Raw genomic sequence first — 17,813 nt, 5'->3', positions numbered from 1 at the left:
CTTAAGTTATTTTCCACGAACCAAAAGTTTAGTCACTAGATTGAACAGACTGAAAATCACAAATCATTGAAAAAAATCAATTACCATGCAATATTATCTTATCAAAATTATTAAAGCATACAATTTGGTAATACAAAAAATATAGATAATATATAAAATATAAGTGAGTACTCACTTTTTATTTTAAATAAATAGGTTGACATCATTTGTGAGTTTTGATACTATAGAACCACAAATTAAATTCGCTGACTGAAACTCTTTTTTATTATTCCTATATTTATAAAGAGGTTTAATCGGATGAAGGCCTTAAAATATAGTTCCATTAAAAATATTTATGACCTAATTACATTTAAAAGAATATCAATAATTTATGTTTATTTTTATATTTTGTAGACAGCTTAAGCTAGTTACAAATAAAAACATCAGATTATTTACTAAATCTGATCCATTGTATTGAGTTAAAAGAGTATAAATGCCGAGTGGTTATGCTTTCCATAAAAATTTCTAAAAATACACTCCATGTGTCTGCCGATTGACACATATTTTGGTACTAACTATGGTCTGTTTTCAGTCTGCCATATGCTCGAGTATCTACCAAATTCCGCAAGTGGGAAAAAAACAAGAAATAAATCACAGTCAAGCTGAACGTTGGATGTCTCGATTAGAAGGTGTGCCTTGCAGCGGACGTAAATATGGTCATAAAACTTTGGAGCCCCGGCGACAATATCGCATATAGCCCCCAATGCAATTGAGTGGCTAGATAAGAAACGTGCCGCAAATCGGCCGAGCAGCTAGCTCACGTTCACGTGATGGGCACGCCGATCCACCTGGCCAGGTACATTTACCCACCGACAGGTAAATCGGCAAACAGGTACAACCACACCAATCCACCGACATGGGCGATAATGAATAACGAGCACAATTAACGGCGGGCGATGTGCTAAATGTTGATACAAATCGCTTATCTTGTCACCGATATTTGGCATCAGACAACCGGCAGATTTGCTAATGATCGTCTTCTACTCCAAGATCTCAGACTCCTCGGATTCGCATAGAAATGGACTTGGCAGGAATGGCTGTCAGCAAACAGGGCCAATCATCGCTGTTTGAGTTGTCCGAGAGCGGCAAATAGATAACTTGGTGCTTGGAAATGTGTGCCGGTGAAAAATATTGAATCTGTCATTACTCATCCGCCATGTGTGCCTTGCAGAGCATTTTGAACAGAAGTGGTGCTGATAACATTTGCCGCTAATGCCCAGAAGTAGGCAATGTTTCGAAATGTGGTGAAATTGTGGGATTGAGGGTCTTTTAACTGTGTAGCAATTAAATGTGTCATAATATACCATCTTTACTTTATTATTGTTATTTGTATCTAGTAGCCATGTAATTTTCTTACATTTATAGAGCAGATACCCAATTCATGACATCATTTACATTTAAACTACACGATTACATCTACATTCGGGAAATTATAACTACCTTTATTTAGCTACCTTCAACACAACAAAATGCCCTGCAGAGTCGGCGATATGGATTCTATTTCAGCGCGGTTTCAGCCCAGCGTGAGAATTGGCAATTGGGTGGAAGAAAATTGCCTTGAAGAGGTGGGTCATTAAATATGTAATAAGTAATATTTGTAAAACATACTTTTCAGGACAAAATAGTCAACTTTAAGAAACAACGCGATCGCGGCGAACTTTTGGTGGAAAAGGCTCGCACTTTGTATGATAATTTCCACAAGGAGATCGTTTTGGCTGCTCCCAAGCAAACCATTATATTCGGAGCCATTGTGCAACTGATGCCTATTCATATAAACATCAGTGATATGGATACAACCGATCTGAATGCCGCTTTATCGGTGGTCATCAATGAAAAGGTCGTGCGAAAAAGCCAGTCCATCAATGAGGATTGTGAGCTATCTGTGGCGCCGTCGAAGCGGCCTTGTGTGCGAAACTCCTTCAAAATAGTCAGTGGAGATGGTAGAGATCGCACTGGGGAGAACATCAAGTATGGTCAGCGATTCCAGCTGCAGTGCATGGCTTCGGAACACGATCCCATAGTGCTGTACAGTGGGCCCAAGCGGTGCAATCTGCAGCAGGGTGTCCATGCCACCTATTTGTCCCACAAAAACGGGGAGCTCAATCTCAACTTGGGACTTGTGCATCGCAGTGTAACTAACTCCTATCAATATCATACTTCATTTTTATCTTATTTAAATTTTTCTTTAGAAATTTACTTGTCCGGACAACGATATACCCTTGGCATACACGAATTGGTTCTGCCGACATGTGGATCCAAAGCAGCGCTTTGAAAGCGAAGGAGAAGATATACCTGTAATTAGTAATTCATACCTATATGATAACAATATCTATCATCCATTTCCACAGAGCAATTCCCCTTTGGTTATAGTGCATGCAACCACCAATCGCAACCTAGCTGCCGAAAATGTTTTAATCCAAACTCTGTTTGGCCCCGAGTTTCTGGTGTCCGTGCAAAACTATCGCAATATCTACAGGCATGAGATATGGAAGAACGTGTGGATGATTAGCAACGGACATCAGACTGGATCAAAGTCTGCAAATTCTACGTCCCACTAATTTAACTTTAAGGCTTAATAGAACTACCCAATTATGTGTTATGTGAACTTGATTTTTATGTGGCGGAAATTTAAATTTCGCACATAAACTTTGTCGAGCCGAGCCCCTACTGTTTGGCCTACATAGAAATTGGCACTTGACAGCTAGATTGGAGGAAAAAAAGTGGGACGGCACTTAAGATTATTGGCTAATGAGCATTGAGGTTCTGCAAACAACTTAATATGTATTCAAATCCTAGTAGTGTTATGAAATAAATGTGTAGAACCGCGATGTATTGTATTTTTTTTTGTTTTCGCAGAATTATAATAAAGTGAGTTGACAACCAATATATCGACCCCCCACCTACGCACCCACTTAACAGGGACTCTTCCCATGCAAAAGTGTGCCTTTTGGGCGATAAAACCACTCGAACATAACACCACACCAGTCCTATAAATAGAGAACAACTGAACCACACTCGACACACTCAACCTTTGCCATGTCTTCGGTAAGCAATCCAGTGAAACTATCGATCCTGCTCCTCGCTGTGACTTTTGTTCGCGGTGATGTGGATGTGAATGTGGCCGAAGAGTCACGCATTATTGGTGGCCAGTTTGCTGCTCCGGGACAATTTCCCCACCAGGTGTCCCTCCAGTTAAATGGACGCCATCACTGCGGTGGTTCCCTAATCTCCGACACCATGATCGTAACAGCAGCCCACTGCACCAGGGGCCAGAATCCCGGTCAAATGAAGGCCATTGTGGGAACAAACGATTTGAGTGCCGGAAATGGTCAGACTTTTAACATTGCCCAGTTTATCATCCATCCGCAGTACAATCCGCAGAGTCAAGACTTTGATATGTCGCTGATTAGGTTGAGCAGCCCGGTTCCGATGGGAGGAGCTGTACAGACCATTCAACTGGCCGATTCGGATGCCAATTATGCGGCGGATACAATGGCAATGATCAGCGGATTCGGCGCCATCAATCAGAACTTGCAGCTGCCCAACCGTTTGAAATTCGCCCAGGTGCAATTGTGGAGCCGTGACTACTGCAATTCCCAAAACATTCCCGGCCTCACCGATCGCATGGTGTGTGCTGGACATCCCAGTGGCCAAGTGAGCTCCTGCCAGGGAGACTCCGGTGGTCCGCTGACCGTCGATGGCAAGCTTTTCGGTGTGGTGTCATGGGGATTCGGATGCGGAGCCAAGGGACGCCCGGCCATGTACACCTACGTGGGTGCTCTCAGGTCCTGGATCAAACAGAATGCCAATGTGTAAATGGAACATGAATTTGTCAAATAAATAAAACCGCTTTCAACTTTCGTAAACTAATGCAAAATTATATAGTTTGAATTACATTAAAAAAAACCACACCAAGCAACATAATATTGCCCATGAACTATTATTCAAGATAAGTGTTTTTTTTTGTTTCATGTTTGAACAACACATTCAAATATTAGAGAAGCAACTGGAAAAAGCACAACTTTTAGCTTGTAGCTGCGAACTCTCTTAGATTATTCTGTTAGCCTCCCTCTCTCAGCATTCGAAGAAATATATAAAACTAATTCAAAGCTCGCCGCCACTCAGTTTGGCATAGCACCGCGACATGGAGAGTCCAAAAGCCGAAAATACCAGCGCCGATGACGCAATTTCTCCGACTGATTCCTCGCCGGCGTTGAATGTGTTGTGCGCCATATGCAATGAGTTCTTTCGTGCCAGTGACAACGTTTGCTACACTAATAGGTGCGGTCATGTCTTCCACTCCGTCTGCCTGACCCGCTGGCTCAGAGAATCGCGCTCCTGCCCACAATGTCGGACCCCCTGCGTTGATCATCCTTTGCCCAGACTCTATCTGAACTTCACAGAAGTCGATGCGGCGTGCGATGATACACCCGTCGAGGAGAAGTTCTACAAAATGGATACGCATTTCGAGTGGAGGCCCATGAGACTGGGTGAGGATGAGGAAAGCAGTTCGGAGCTTTCGCATCTGCCGCCCGACGAAGCCGTTGAGTGTGGATTCGATGATGAAGGGAATCCCGCTTATGTGGCACGAGTCTACTACGGTAACGATCGATTGCCGGCCCAATATGTGCCACGGAAAAAGGTTGCCTATGCCGGGTGGGACGGAAAGGCATTCCCTCTAACCGATGGAGTGGAGTTGCTGGTGCTGAAAGATTGCGATCACAAGTGGGTAGACGGGTCGAATGGCTCATATCCGCTGGGTGCGCTGGACACTGGCTATTCGCATTGGGGCGAAGTCACCTACACGGGACGCGCTATGTACAAAGGAGATATGCGGCTTGGTAAGGTGCACCCCTCCTATAATAAAATGTTTATTCCACATAAGGGAAAGGAGGTTGACGCTTTAAGGTACCAAGTGCTGGTGCTCACTCCACGTGAGCCTGATCAACAATGATACTGAAACAATGATAAGCAACCGGTTTACAAACAAATACCTCATATATTCCTGATTAAGCTCTGAATATTGTAGTATATCATTTTAATACATGTAGGTAAATAAATAGGACATAAAAAATATTCAAGATTTTTAAATTGATATAATATTACTGGCTCTCTTTATTTTATTTATTTATGGTACGCTGTGTGCTTAATTTGTAAAACTATGATGAACTACAGGATGGGCTATCTCTAAATTGTATTTACACTAATAGCGTGTAAAATAGTGTCCAATGGAATTTTTACATGGACAAAGAAAAAACGTTCCACTAGGTGGCGCTTAGTTCTGCCAATGACCCATAGATGGCCGAAGCATATCAGATGTTTCTTTACTTTCCATTTTTTTTTTTTTTTTAGTAATTTCAATCCATTTTTAAGGAGTTTCCACAAACTTTAACAATGTTAAATAGTTGAATTGTTAAATGTTTCAGATCTCTCAGATATAAGCCCGATGTAATACCCAAACAACGTAATGCAAACACATTTTCAATTTACATATTTATTTGTAACTGTATCTGATTCCTTGCACAATATTTGCGTTTCTACTACACATTTACTACGCGCTTAGTTAACTATTGTATGTTTAGTTTAAAAAAGATTATCGACCACTTCCTATGGCTTTTGGTTTCGTACGTAAAATGTAAATGCCGCCTACAATGAAGCTCGCTGGCTGAAATAAAACATAGCAAATGAAAAACAATGCGCAACTGTTGGCTATCGTATTGATACTTTTATAATATGTACGTTTTAGTCTTGAATAAAACAGTATTTAATCATAGTTATGTACACATTCTGCAGGATGCGATATGAAATTGTATAGTATAGTATATACACAGTCGCTGTGATTGTGACCTAGCCTAAAATTCTACAAGAGTTCGATGAACGGTTACAATAGCATATGTGTAAGAATGCGTCCGTAATAAATAGAAGGCACTATGCACATTTGCATTTAGGTCTAACTACTAGGGCCTAACGCTATATATATCTTGTGTGATATCTGTAGATTGGAAACTGATATATGTTTAGTAAGTACTACAAGCTGGCTTTGTCCAACAAATAGGATATGTTGTCGTTTTGAGAATCCAACGAAAGGAAATGCAACGTTTTTGGATTTTCAAAGAGAACACAAAAGTTACCCGAAATCTAAAGATCTAAACGTAATTTGGCAACGCTCCTCGTCTAAAAATTAGGCAACACAAGACTGTTTCTAAATCGTACGAAAATAAATAAAATCAAAATTTTGGTTCGCCATTTCAAGGGAAATACAAAAAGATAAGTATAAGAATTCATATAAACGGGAATGCTAGGGGTCTCAGGCGAAACAAAGGCTATCACCAAATGCTTTCCAACTCAGACTTATCCTACGGCTTACCAGCTAAAATATATATTTGGAATGAGGCTTTCGCAGAGCCATTTGATGACATTTGTAAAATTCATAAATAATTCGGACACAGAGTCAAGGTTCACACTTTCCATAAATTGTGCTAAATGTTTACAAATTTAAATGCATAAATTGCGCTACGACTTCGCTTTGTTGGCCAGCACAGCACAGTCCTTGGCCGGGCTCCATTAACCTAATCCTAAGTGCTGAAACTTAGGGCTAGAAATCTTATCAACTTATCAACTTATAGCTACTGTACAGCAGTCGTTCCTTTTTCAGTGTCTGTTTGTCTAGTCTGTGGATGTGTGGTACTTAGGGCTAAGTAACGTCTACTCTGTTGTTTGGAAACATATAAATTTGTATAATATATAGATAGCATGGCAAGTGATGCTGCTGTTGCTGCTGCTGCTGCTGCTGATGCTGCTGCCATCCGATCGTCCCTCTCTCCCTCACTCCCTATTGCACATGCCTCGGGGGAATCGAACTACTCCAACTCCTGTCGCCACTTCATGTCCTGCCTCCGCTTCCTCTCTTCGTCCTGCTGCTATGCATGTGGTTGTTGGTGTCGCCGCGAAGTGGGCAACAGGAGGTTGCCCCTCGCATAGAAGTAGCCTCACAACTTGGAGCTGTCGTAGTTCTCGAGGGTCCACTGCTGGCGACTGAGGCTCTGGTTGCACTCCTCCATCAGCAGCTTGTCCTTGCTCTCGCTGATGGCCAGACACTTGCCGGAGGTGCCGTGGTGCAGCTGCTTCGTGTTCTCGCGGTAGGTCCAGAACTAAAAGTAAAGAATTCGATTAGAGGACTACTTAAAAGTGTGTTATACTCGTATATTATTATATCATTTTTTTTGTTTTAAAGAATCATAAAACTATGATCCACGTTTTTTTCTTGTATTTATACGATTTATATAACATAAAATAACCCTTTAGATGACTTTGCAAAAAGGGATGACTTTAAGGTCGCAGGTTAAATACTTAAGTTATCATCGTCGACATACTCAAAAGTGAAACATCACTCATGAACATGAAATACATTTTAAGGGAATATTTTCATAGTACCTTCTACCTCTGTACATATTTTATCCACTCACCTGATTTCCTTTGCCGCCGTGGCAGCCGAAGAGCGTGACATCCTTGCCGGCATAATCGAGACAGGAGTCGTCGCGACGGATTTCGCCCGCCTTGCTGAGCATCCAGTACTGGGAAAATTGGGGGTAAAGCACATTAATATAAATTGTAAAGGCGGGGAATGCGTGTTCCAGTTGCCAAAAGTTTTTCCAGGGCTACAAACGCACAACTTATTACACACTAATGTTTTATTCAATTAAATGCCGAAAAGCAGATCCGCTTGTGACTGTGTTTGAGTTCGAGTGTATACATATATATCCTATCCTGTGTGTGTGTGTGAGTAAGTGTGGGCGTGTCTGTGTGTGTGAGTCTGGGTTTTGTCTGAAACTCACTGGCCATGATTATTTATAATTTAAAACACGTTGCCAATGCCAGATGGCCTGAGCTCGGTTCAGATTCTGCTGGTGACTGGAATTGCCTTTGTTTGCCCTGCTCCTGCTCCTGCCACGCCCCCTGATCCGGCCCGCGCCCCCTCTTACAGTGAGGTCGTGACCAGCCGCCATTTTGTGTTACCATTTCCGTTTCCGCACCGCCTGCCCGGAAGGACCCCCAACAATATTTTGTTTATAATGATGCCAGGAGTGGAATAATGATGAGATTGGTCAGCGCAGAGGAGGCCCGCAGGTTTTGTGCCATGAATAATTACCGTTATTGTATGGCCGTTCAATTAGTGCAGTTTCGAGAAGCATTCGTTAAAAACTGAGCTCATACTACCAACAATGTGTATTGCAAAAATGGGATTCTTTGCAAGAAAATAAGTTTGATTAATGTTTGGTCCTTTAGAATTGTATTTGACGAATTTAAGACCTTTGTCCTTTACACTAATTTGTCATTGATATATTTTTCTCGCTCTATAAAGCTTTTTAGGCCTTGCATTTACGCCCTGTATAATCGGAATATCCAGCCTAATGCACATATTCACTGGCTGGCCAAGGACTTTCCCTTTGCCGTTCGTGTTCATCCTCGCTTATTGTTTAGACTTACAACCACCCACCTCCCTCCACCCGCGATGCCATCGTCCTTGGCGGTCTCAATTTGCATTTCTTTTATCAGCGATTTCTCTTTTCCCCCGCGATTGTTTTGTGTTTTCGCTGTGTGTGAGCGCGAGATGCGTTTTTAATTACGTTTTTTCATTTATCACAACACAGTTTTTATCTAGTGCGCTTTTTTTCATTCAGCTCCACGCTTTGTCCACATCTCCCGGAAAAAAAATGTGTTTGCGGGTTGCTGAAAAATATTTTTGCTAGCCTAGACGCGTTTTTCTTCCGCGTGAGCGAAATACTTTCATTATGTCACCCTTATCCTTTTTTTTTTTTGGTGCGCGTATCCTTTGACGTGGTAGTGAAAAGCGTTTTATTTTCCCCTTTACCCATTTGGCTGAATTCGCTTGCTAAATTTTACGATGTGCGAAATTAAAATTTGCGTGCAAGGGAGCGAAAATGTCCACGTTTTTGCTGGCAAATGTTGATTATTTTAACCGCATTTCCGAGTGCATACAAACATTTGGCGAAATCTTTTTCGTAATTTCCCCTCTTTAAATGAGGCTTTCCCTTTGTTACATTTGTGTGTTTCCGTGCAAAAGGGCGAAAGCTTGGGCCTTTGGGCAGTGGGCGTGGCAGTTGTCTGTCTGGGGCGATTTTAGGGCAAGCGGAACGAGGTCAACACGTTTCCCCCACTTTAAATGTTGAATATACAATACTCGCACACATCCGCGGTGTATCTGTGTGAGCGTAAAAGTATCTCGACTCGTATTTAGTACCCCGCACTTGTAAGTCACAAGGATATGCTGTGTCCGTGTAAGTAAGTCAAAGTTTAAGGATAGTAAACTATCACGAACATGTGCATTATATTTATTTATTTTACCACAAAAAGCGGTTAGTTGGCAAATTAGCTTAGCCACACTAGCTTATTAAGCAGTGGAAAGGGTATCCTGTAGGCGTGACCTTTTGAAATGGCATTCCTTGCAGTTTTGGTGTCAGTTCGTGTGAACTGTGAAGGGTTCTATTGTTGCAGTTCATTTATGTGCTATTGTGTTGTTTGTTTCTTCGCTGTAGTTCAAAATACTTGTGGTAAGTAAGCTTTTTTGTAGTACGCCGATTGTAAATGTGTCCTTTTTTCAGGCTGAATGCGTAATAAACGGAAAAGCTGAAGCTGAAGCCAATGCCATGTAAATGATTTATCATTTGACATTATATTTATGATTGTGTTTTAATTAATTTCTGTGACATGGCATAAATCGACCAAAGTACCCAAATATATGCAACTCTTTGTATTTATGTATGCAAGTATTGGTTTACGCGTGTGTATGTGTGTGTTGTGTTGTGTTGTATTTGCGCTTGTATGCATCCTGTAAAACTGTTAAATTGTCAACACAATTTCAGTTGGCAACTTATATTGATAAATACTTTCACTTATGCTAGGCAAATAAATTGAATATGAGTTGTTTGCCGGAGAGCAATAAATCAAAAATATTTATGTACTCTACAGATATTTGTTATTGTAGCCACAAACTCCGTCAAAATTAGTGCTCAAAACCGCAGGACATTCACAAGGGTAAAATTTAACAACGGCAAAAATATTATTGTTGTCAGTTTTTCGTAAGGAGGGATCCACTTTGAAAACCATTACTTAAGGAAAAGGACTTCCCAAGAGACACCAAAAATCAAAAGTAATATACGGGAACAACTTTTCGAGCAAAGGGAAAGAAATAAGTTGAAGAATTTCGAAAATTGTGTTTTAATGAGCTGAGTTAGGATTTAAAGAAATACGTGAAGCTAAATTAAGGGAAAGAGCTAAAAGAAATTATAAACTATTCTTATTAGTTGAAACTGAATTTTTAATTGTGAAATAAACTTGTCATTCATCAAGAACTCTATATCGAGTGTTCTTCGGAAGATTGTGATTCAGAAGTTACTTCTAGTTTGAATAAAGGATGATAATGATAATTATTATAATAGTCGAACTTGTCCATTCACAACCTAAACCTTTTGTAATTTAGTTAAGCGATGATGATGTTATGTGATATGACTTGTAGTAGTTTTTCTAGTGTGGGATTGGGTTTGGATATAGGTTAAAGTTAATTAAGCAAGCGGAAAATAAGCAAAAAGATACCAGTACTTCGAAAAAGAGCGAAAAGCGTTTAGTTAAAGAAGGAAAAAGAAAAGAAAAGGTCCGCAGCAGAACACCGATTGGAAAATGATTCCACAAAGCAACGAGATCGAGAAATCGGGAATCAGGGACTCTGAATCGCCGCCTCCTCCTTTTCTGAGTTCTGAGGATGTGGACATGGAGGTGGATACCTGATTTCCTCCTTGGCCATGGCACTCATAAATGGAAACCGGCGTTTCCTCTTCGGATTTCTCTTTTGCATCCAGACACATGCCGTGCTGCATATTGGCGATCTGTAAATTAAGTGCACTATATAGCGGAGCTGACAACTTTCAACAAAATTTGCGACATAAGGGGGGGATGTAAAACCCAATCGCCCAAAAGAGAGTTTAGTTTGGGTTCACATGTTCTTAGTAGTAGTTTCGAAAGAGCGGAAAGTGAGAAAAAAGAGTTCCTTGTTCCTGGCGCGGATTTCTTGAGGCTGGACGGAGTTTGTGGCGGTCGCAGTGCTGCCGATATGGGCCAACAAACCTGGTTTCCACCCTGCCGATGGCAGGGATACGTGCCCACGGCCTTCTTCTGGTGCTTCTTGCCAGCCGGTGCGTCCAAGCAGGTGCGACCGCCATAACCTAGGTTTCTTATCTGTGGATTGGATTATGGTGTTTATGGGTTGTCGTTTGTGCGGATTGGTATTAAGTTGGGGGTGTTTAGTTGGGTCAAGGGATTAAGTAAGTTTTAAGCAAAATATGCAACTCTGGGCACTTACCTCTCCATGGGCCACCGAATCGCCGGGAATGAAGAGCTCGGGGTAGATGTTGTCCAGATACCACTTGAAGCTTTTGCACTTGAGATCGTTACTGTGCGCGAAAGTAAATGACTTATGTTTATGTTTCTTATGATATTGGATGAAAAAGTGGTAATTACCGGAGCTTCCTGCGATCGCTGACATCGCCCCAGTCGCCCTTGTCGTTGCCGATGCGGTGGTAGTAGTACTGCGAGTACTCGTCCATCCAAACCTCGGCCAACCGCACGGAGTTCTTCTTCAGCACATTCACGCCAGAACGCCACTGCAATTAAGGTGCAAAACAGGACCAGTATGGCCATGAGTAGGTGGTCATCAAGGGTGGTCAAGGGGTGGCAGGGCGCAATCAATGGGCGGCTGCCGGTGTGGCAGGAGTCAATGGAAATATTTGGTCAGCAAACAGAGTCGCTCGAATGGAGGAGTTGCAGGGGGAACCGACGGTGTGGACAACAAAGCCTAATTACCTGAATGAGTAGCTTTTGCTTAGTGGCATTAGGTGGCTCCAGTGGCAGCCAGTTCTCAGCCCTTTTGCGGTTTTGTCCTGCTTTTGGCCAGCTGGCCAACTGGCCATCTGTCTTGGCCCCTCCCTTTGTGCCTTTCCCGCCCTTTGTCCCAGTATGCGAACAATGTCCCCCGTTGTGTATCTTGTGTATCTTTGTGTTCGTGTGTCCACTGTACAGGTGTCTGTGCTTGTGCATTGCTGCATTCTCGATGGCACCAGGAAAGTACTTGGCCCAGAGGGGAAGTGTTCTGACATTTATTGAAAACGCCGCCTGGTCTTAGACGTAAATTGTGAGGGGCTCTGAAATCACCAGCTTTGCGATAAATACAATGATCTCTGGCGATTCCTTTGAAGCCATCTATGAATCTGTTTCCTACAGGTGCACAATTCTATTGAACTGTTTTCCATTGTTTGTAATTGTTCTTTGAGTGAGTTTAATTATTGTAATGCGGCGGAAAATTGGGCTACAAATGCAGTTAGGTTGGGCGAATTTATCTCTTTGATTTGTTATTATGTATTATGAAATTTGAATTCTATTGTTGCTGTGCGTAATTAAGTGCTGTGCTATTTAATTGCATTTCGCAGGCCGGTAATTTAAATCTAAAATTCGCTTCTACAAACTAACTCTTCTGAAAATTGTATTTAAAAAAGATATACAAATAATGTGTTTCATATTGTGTGTTTAATATTTCACTTTAATTTGAAAAATATTTCAGAATGAGCTTATGCAATTCTACCTTAAAGTTGCTTTACTGTTTTGCCCGCTTTTAATTGTCAAATACTTATTGTTCTCTACAGAAAATTTCTAGGAAGTTTGAGCCCCTTTTTCTTGGCATATCTTTACTGGTGATTATCGAGACGCAACCAACTCCGCTGGGAATTGGCAGGTGCCCAATTGGTTAGTTTCACTCCAGGGATATTCAGGCTTTTGTATGTGTTACGCCACTGACATCAAAACAGTTGCCAAACTTTTGTCAAGCGTAAACCGTTGATAATTGAAGCTGCTCCAAAAACTGGGGATCCGGGGGAATAATGGATGGTTGTGGTTGGGGCACGGGGCTTTTTGGAGCGGGTGAACTCGACAAATACACACACACACACACCCTCGCACACATACACAAACAAACACCATCACAATCACTAGATAACATGCTGCAAGGACAGCCGCAATGCATGTCCATGTCAGAGAGTGTGTGAGTGTGTGTGTGTGCGTGTGAGGTTGTGAGTGTGCGAGAGTCCTTGTGAGTCCATGTCTGTGCCATGTGTGCCATGTTGCTGCTCTGCGGCTGCCATTCGACAGAAAGGAGAAGCGACGGGGGTTGCGGGGTGGCCAGGATTGGGCTACTGTTTACCAAACACGAAGCTCTGGACCGGATTGGTAACTGGTCCTGAGGCTGCCCACTCATGTTGGCCAGGAGTTTTAAATTCCAGCAGACCCACTGCCATTCCTTAATGAGCAGTGGGCTCTGTCTATCGGAATTGGTTTTGTGTCAGTCCGTATGTCTGCATGTCTGTTCGCAATGATTTGCCATTTTCTGTTCGGGTTTCTTTTTAATAATTGATCGATGGCACTTACCTTGTAGGGCGAACGTTTCCGGAATATGTGACCCACGTGAGAACAGGGCACTATCTCCAGGGTGCCGCCGCACATCCAGGTCTTGAAGGATAGCTCCAGATTCTCGCCGCCCCAAATATCAAATCCAGAGTCATAGGTGCCCAGTCGATCGAAGAACTCCCTGTCGATGGAGAAAAGACCGCCGGCCATTGTGGGTGAGTAGACGGGTTCGGCGGTGCTCTGGAAAATATGAAGCAGGAAAAACGAAGGGTAAAAGCAATTTCATTTGGCTAATTGATACTCGCCAGCACTGAGCCAGAGATAAACACTGAGTAGGATGTGCCACAAGTGGCATAGCACCTGAGCAAACTTTTCGCAGTCAGCCGCCCAACGTTTTCCACCCATCTTTTTTGGGTAGCACAAAGTTTTCTTTCGCACCCAGCTTCAGATTTTTTTGTTGGTTACTTTCAACAGCTTGCCACAAAATACTTGAGGCTACGTTTTATTTAGTACAACATTTTCAATGCTCCCCCGCCTCTCTTTCTATCTGCTAAGGGCTATCTCTTTCACACTTTTCATCTGCTTTCACAATGGAGAATTTGGGTGTAATTGAATATTTGGTCTGGGGCCCTGGATTTCGCTGCTGGTAGCATTTAATTGGAGAATTTCATTCTATTCTCGAGTGCAATTTAATACCTTTGCTTTTGCCTGAATTTGTAGTTTTGCTTGCTGTGCTGTGTTTGCACTTTCCTGGATGCCAGCAAACAGCTGTTATAAAATAATTAAAAATAAATAAAGTTTTGCACTGGTATTTATTTTGTTTTGCTCATTTGTGTGCAGTGGAAAATAAATTTCAGGCTAAATAATTCAGAAAGTTGTAATAACACGTTATTCTCTACTGAAACCTGATGGCCAAGTACTCTTTTCGCCACTCCCCAGGTTTTGTAGTGTCTTTTGTTTGGCTTAGTGCTCCATTGAGGTTTTGCATAAGAGATTCCCACTTGGTTGTAGTTGTTTAAATAAATTTGGACCATAAAGTTTTGCAGTCAGCGTTGGCATTGTCTCGTAATTGTTAATTAATTATCCGGGAATGAGCATTTTCATTTATTGTATATATCTATTGTGATTGCATTCCATTTAATGGATTGCTCTCCGGGGAGACATCATAATAATTTTCGTTATTACGAAACAACGCGAAATACGCGACAGAGGTTGCCGTCAGTAATTATTGCGTATACGCAACGTGGCAAAGGCCAAAGGATACAACCATGAGTGCTGGCTAAGTTAACATACACAATTGCAGGTCATGTAATTGAGTTTCATGAGCGAAAAAAGCGCTGACAAACGTAAAACAGGAAATGGCAAAATAAATGAAATTGTCACAGCAAAGGCCCAGAGGGAAATACAGGGAAAAACCGGGCAGCCAGGATGAGTGGAAGACAGCTAAAAACGTGTAACTTAAAGTCAACAAGAAGTGGGGGATCCAGACCCAAAAAAAAGATCCGGCTACCGGACAACCAAGTAAAATCTCCAAACGCGACAAGTGCCACTTTTTGCTGGCGCAGGAAAGGAGGGAAAACCCGCAACGAAGGGGTTAGCGACCGTCCGTCGGAAAATTCGCAGTGTGACATTTAATAAACGCCTGCAACGGTTCGCCGAAAACGGGAGCCATCTCCAAAACTAAAGCGACAGGCCCAACAATGTGGACAAATATGCGAAACGCACCGAATATGGAAAACGGCGACTGGAGGGGCCGGTGGAAAATGCGGGGGAGGAGGGAAAAGTTTCACTGGCATGCGGGCGGCCATTTTTTGTTGCCACCGGAAGTGACAGAACAAATAGCAAAAGTGAAAAGCTTCAAGGTGGTTCCGGGGTATTCCGGGGGGTCGAAGCCGTGGTTTTGGGCATGCGAGTGTAAAAAGATTTCTTTTGTTGTTATTACCCAAACAAGCCCGAGTTCTGTTCGTTTTTTTAACGCTTTTCCTGTGTGTGTATCCGCTTTTGCTTTCCGTTTTCTCCGCTCGGGAAATGGAAGCAAAAGGCAACAACTCTATATATATACATATAAATATATATTTGTGTGTGTATTGAAATAAAAAAAAGTTTCTCCATAGCGAGAAATAAACTGAAATGAAATAAAATGCAGAGCTGGATAAATAAATATACACGAAAATATGAGTGAAGCGTGCTGCCGCCGCCGCCGCCGCCGCTGCTGCAGTTGCACTTGCTGTTTGTGCAAACAACGAGGCAGAACTTTTCGCTTTTCGCTTTTCCAAGCCCTCGCACCCCCATTTTCCCATTTTCTCATTCAGTTTTCCTGTTGGCCCGCATTTGTGTGTGTGTGTTTGCCGTTGGCTGCATATAATGCAGCTTAAATGATTTAAAAGCGGGCAAATAAACGCAATTTTTATGGCCGTGTCATGTGGCGTTTGTGCGGGGTCGGAAAATAAAAATGAAAATCGTGGCAGTAACCAAAGAATACTGGCAAATCAATTTTAAAATGCAACCGCAACTATGGTAAATAATTTCCAATTTATAGATCCTCAACGGAAAATCTAAGATGTTGTTTTTGCAAATAAAACTTTCCACATAATTATAAGCAAATAATAATGTTTTAATTATTTAAATTGCATTCCACAAGTGCTGTTTTTTTTCATGTAAGGATACAAAAAAGTGTTATACCATTTACTAACAAAGTGGCAATTAATTGCGTTTTTAATTGTTTGCACAAAACAAACTTTTGTTCAAATGTTAAAATCAATCAATTGTGTATTTAAGCGAACAAAGTATTTTTAAATCGGTCAATAAGACCGCAAAGTACACAATGAAGTTGCGAAATAAATTTTCACTAAGCCCTTTTGTTCACGTGGCGAATATATATATCCTTTCAGAGAGAATATTTTTTACCCCTAATCCTGCCACAAGGCCACTTTGCGTAGCTTGTCCTGGAACAATCAATTATTCCAGAGCATCGTATAAACAAGAAGCGAAAGAATAAAACGTAGACTGCGAAATAGAGCTTAAAATGACAAAATGTCAAAAGTAACTCCCACATTTGTCGCACATTTCACTCGGCAATTTGGATATCAAAATAAATCACCGGCCATTCATAATGGTTAAAGTGTGTGACACACTTTATGATGAGAAATGAGGGGCGCATCTCGCAGGGTTGTCGGACGCCTTTTGCAGTACCACCTCAACCGCAAATTAAGCAAGCGAAACCTCAGAGTGCGGTTCGGTTTTAAAGGCCTGGCTTTGTGAATAATGTGCTAACCTGCTGTGGCTTTCCAGCCAAGACGCCTCAGAAAACCAAAAACCCAACCAACCACCACCCTTGTGTCCTTCAGCCGTAAAACCTCTTTAGCGGAAGTGAAAGGGAAAGCGGGAGTGGCATCAACGTATCCACATTAACATCAAATAAAACAGTCACGTCGAGCGGCAGGAGGCGCCCAAAAAAATATGCCCACGAATATCGTAAATGTCAGAGGAGCCTTTCGACTGCCTGCTCCTGGGATGTCTAAGGAACGAGGCGCTCCGGGATTCCCGCCAGCCACGCATCAAGTGCCGATGGGTCTCTTAGTGCACAGCAGGCAGCGTTCCATGGGGTAGCAGGCGATGATAAAGTTTAAAAATGCAACACCAAGGAGATCTTAAGGCGAGGATACCCTGTAAACTACTGATATATTTGCAAGGAAATCGTGCTATTACTCATTTAAATCTATATGTAAGCCACCATTATTTTGATAGATTTTCAAGAAGTCTCCCAAAAAATATGTTATTAAACTGTAGATACGCCCGCTGCTACCCTGTACGCTATTCCATGCTATGCGCAAAGAAAATAAAGAAGACGTTGTCGCTGGAAAGCAAGACACGCGCGAAAAAATGAATATAACGCTGCTTGACATAATGTGAAGTTGACTTTGACAAGTGCTTGGGCCTCGCCACGCCCCCAAAGAGGCGGCACCGCAAACACCCATACACACACACACACACACACACGCATACGGATACATGGAGCCATCGAGCCATGGATACAAGCGTACAAGGATACAGGATACAGTTACAGTTACAGCGACAGTATCTGTGAGACGGTGGCAAAGTGGCAACTTAGCGGGGCCAACTTGAGAGCTTCATACGCCCGAGTTGCTATTTGCATTTCGAGCCAAGCACCAAAAAGTCGCAATCTTGGCCAAAGTTAATAGTTGAGGAGTGCTTCAGGTCAATGGGGGCGGTTGACTGAAGAGCAGCGGAAGCGGAAATGGAAATGGAAGTGGAAGTGGAATCGCTATAAGTAGCCCTGCATC

The 17,813-nt window shown here is 42.2% G+C and overlaps 4 protein-coding genes across 6 annotated transcripts in view; 3 read left to right on the top strand and 1 right to left on the bottom strand.

Annotated features, from left to right (window-relative positions):
• Positions 1–1,389: 1,389 nt before the first annotated feature.
• On the top strand, positions 1,390–2,867 carry LOC120446832 (cilia- and flagella-associated protein 161). The gene is made up of 4 exons (XM_039628016.2): positions 1,390–1,604; positions 1,655–2,170; positions 2,229–2,333; positions 2,388–2,867. The coding sequence occupies exons 1-4, from the start codon at positions 1,509–1,511 to the stop codon at positions 2,595–2,597; spliced, it is 927 nt and encodes a 308-aa protein (XP_039483950.1). The 5' UTR covers positions 1,390–1,508; the 3' UTR covers positions 2,598–2,867.
• Positions 2,868–3,075: 208 nt separating this feature from the next.
• On the top strand, positions 3,076–3,883 carry LOC120445562 (trypsin-1). Its single transcript, XM_039626040.1, has one exon. It carries the CDS (start codon positions 3,076–3,078, stop codon positions 3,853–3,855), a length of 780 nt encoding a protein of 259 aa, XP_039481974.1. The 3' UTR covers positions 3,856–3,883.
• A 221-nt stretch (positions 3,884–4,104) lies between these two features.
• LOC120445225 lies at positions 4,105–5,101 on the top strand. The gene has a single exon (XM_039625481.2). The coding sequence runs from the start codon at positions 4,184–4,186 to the stop codon at positions 4,991–4,993; it is 810 nt and encodes a 269-aa protein (XP_039481415.1). The 5' UTR covers positions 4,105–4,183; the 3' UTR covers positions 4,994–5,101.
• A 416-nt stretch (positions 5,102–5,517) lies between these two features.
• The window catches only part of LOC120447252 (putative polypeptide N-acetylgalactosaminyltransferase 9), a 58,758-nt gene continuing 46,462 nt past the window's right edge, over positions 5,518–17,813 (bottom strand). For 2 of the 3 annotated variants that reach the window (XM_039628778.2, XM_039628779.2), the window contains 6 exons: positions 13,531–13,749; positions 11,575–11,717; positions 11,417–11,507; positions 11,182–11,292; positions 7,506–7,613; positions 5,518–7,190 (listed from right to left, as the gene is read on the bottom strand). In XM_039628778.2, coding sequence (XP_039484712.1) covers positions 7,029–7,190; positions 7,506–7,613; positions 11,182–11,292; positions 11,417–11,507; positions 11,575–11,717; positions 13,531–13,749 — 834 coding nt within the window. In that variant the 3' untranslated portion in view covers positions 5,518–7,028. Of the gene's footprint in view, positions 7,191–7,505; positions 7,614–10,841; positions 10,944–11,181; positions 11,293–11,416; positions 11,508–11,574; positions 11,718–13,530; positions 13,750–17,813 lie in introns of all 3 variants that reach the window. The other variant, XM_039628780.2, reaches the window with a different exon arrangement.

This window comes from Drosophila santomea, chromosome 2R (assembly GCF_016746245.2).
Source record: "Drosophila santomea strain STO CAGO 1482 chromosome 2R, Prin_Dsan_1.1, whole genome shotgun sequence".
In the NCBI taxonomy this organism is placed as follows: Eukaryota; Metazoa; Arthropoda; class Insecta; order Diptera; family Drosophilidae; genus Drosophila; species Drosophila santomea.
This window is presented reverse-complemented; position numbering and strand designations above follow the sequence as displayed.

Excerpts from the sequence above, each read along its gene's own strand:
- LOC120446832 (XM_039628016.2), top strand. The coding sequence starts at position 1,509 with ATGCCCTGCAGAGTCGGCGATATGGATTCTATTTCAGCGCGGTTTCAG. Across the intron at positions 1,605-1,654 it reads AAGAAAATTGCCTTGAAGAG|GACAAAATAGTCAACTTTAA; the intron begins GTGGGTCATTAA and ends CATACTTTTCAG. Across the intron at positions 2,334-2,387 it reads GCGAAGGAGAAGATATACCT|AGCAATTCCCCTTTGGTTAT; the intron begins GTAATTAGTAAT and ends CCATTTCCACAG.
- LOC120445562 (XM_039626040.1), top strand. The coding sequence starts at position 3,076 with ATGTCTTCGGTAAGCAATCCAGTGAAACTATCGATCCTGCTCCTCGCT.
- LOC120445225 (XM_039625481.2), top strand. The coding sequence starts at position 4,184 with ATGGAGAGTCCAAAAGCCGAAAATACCAGCGCCGATGACGCAATTTCT.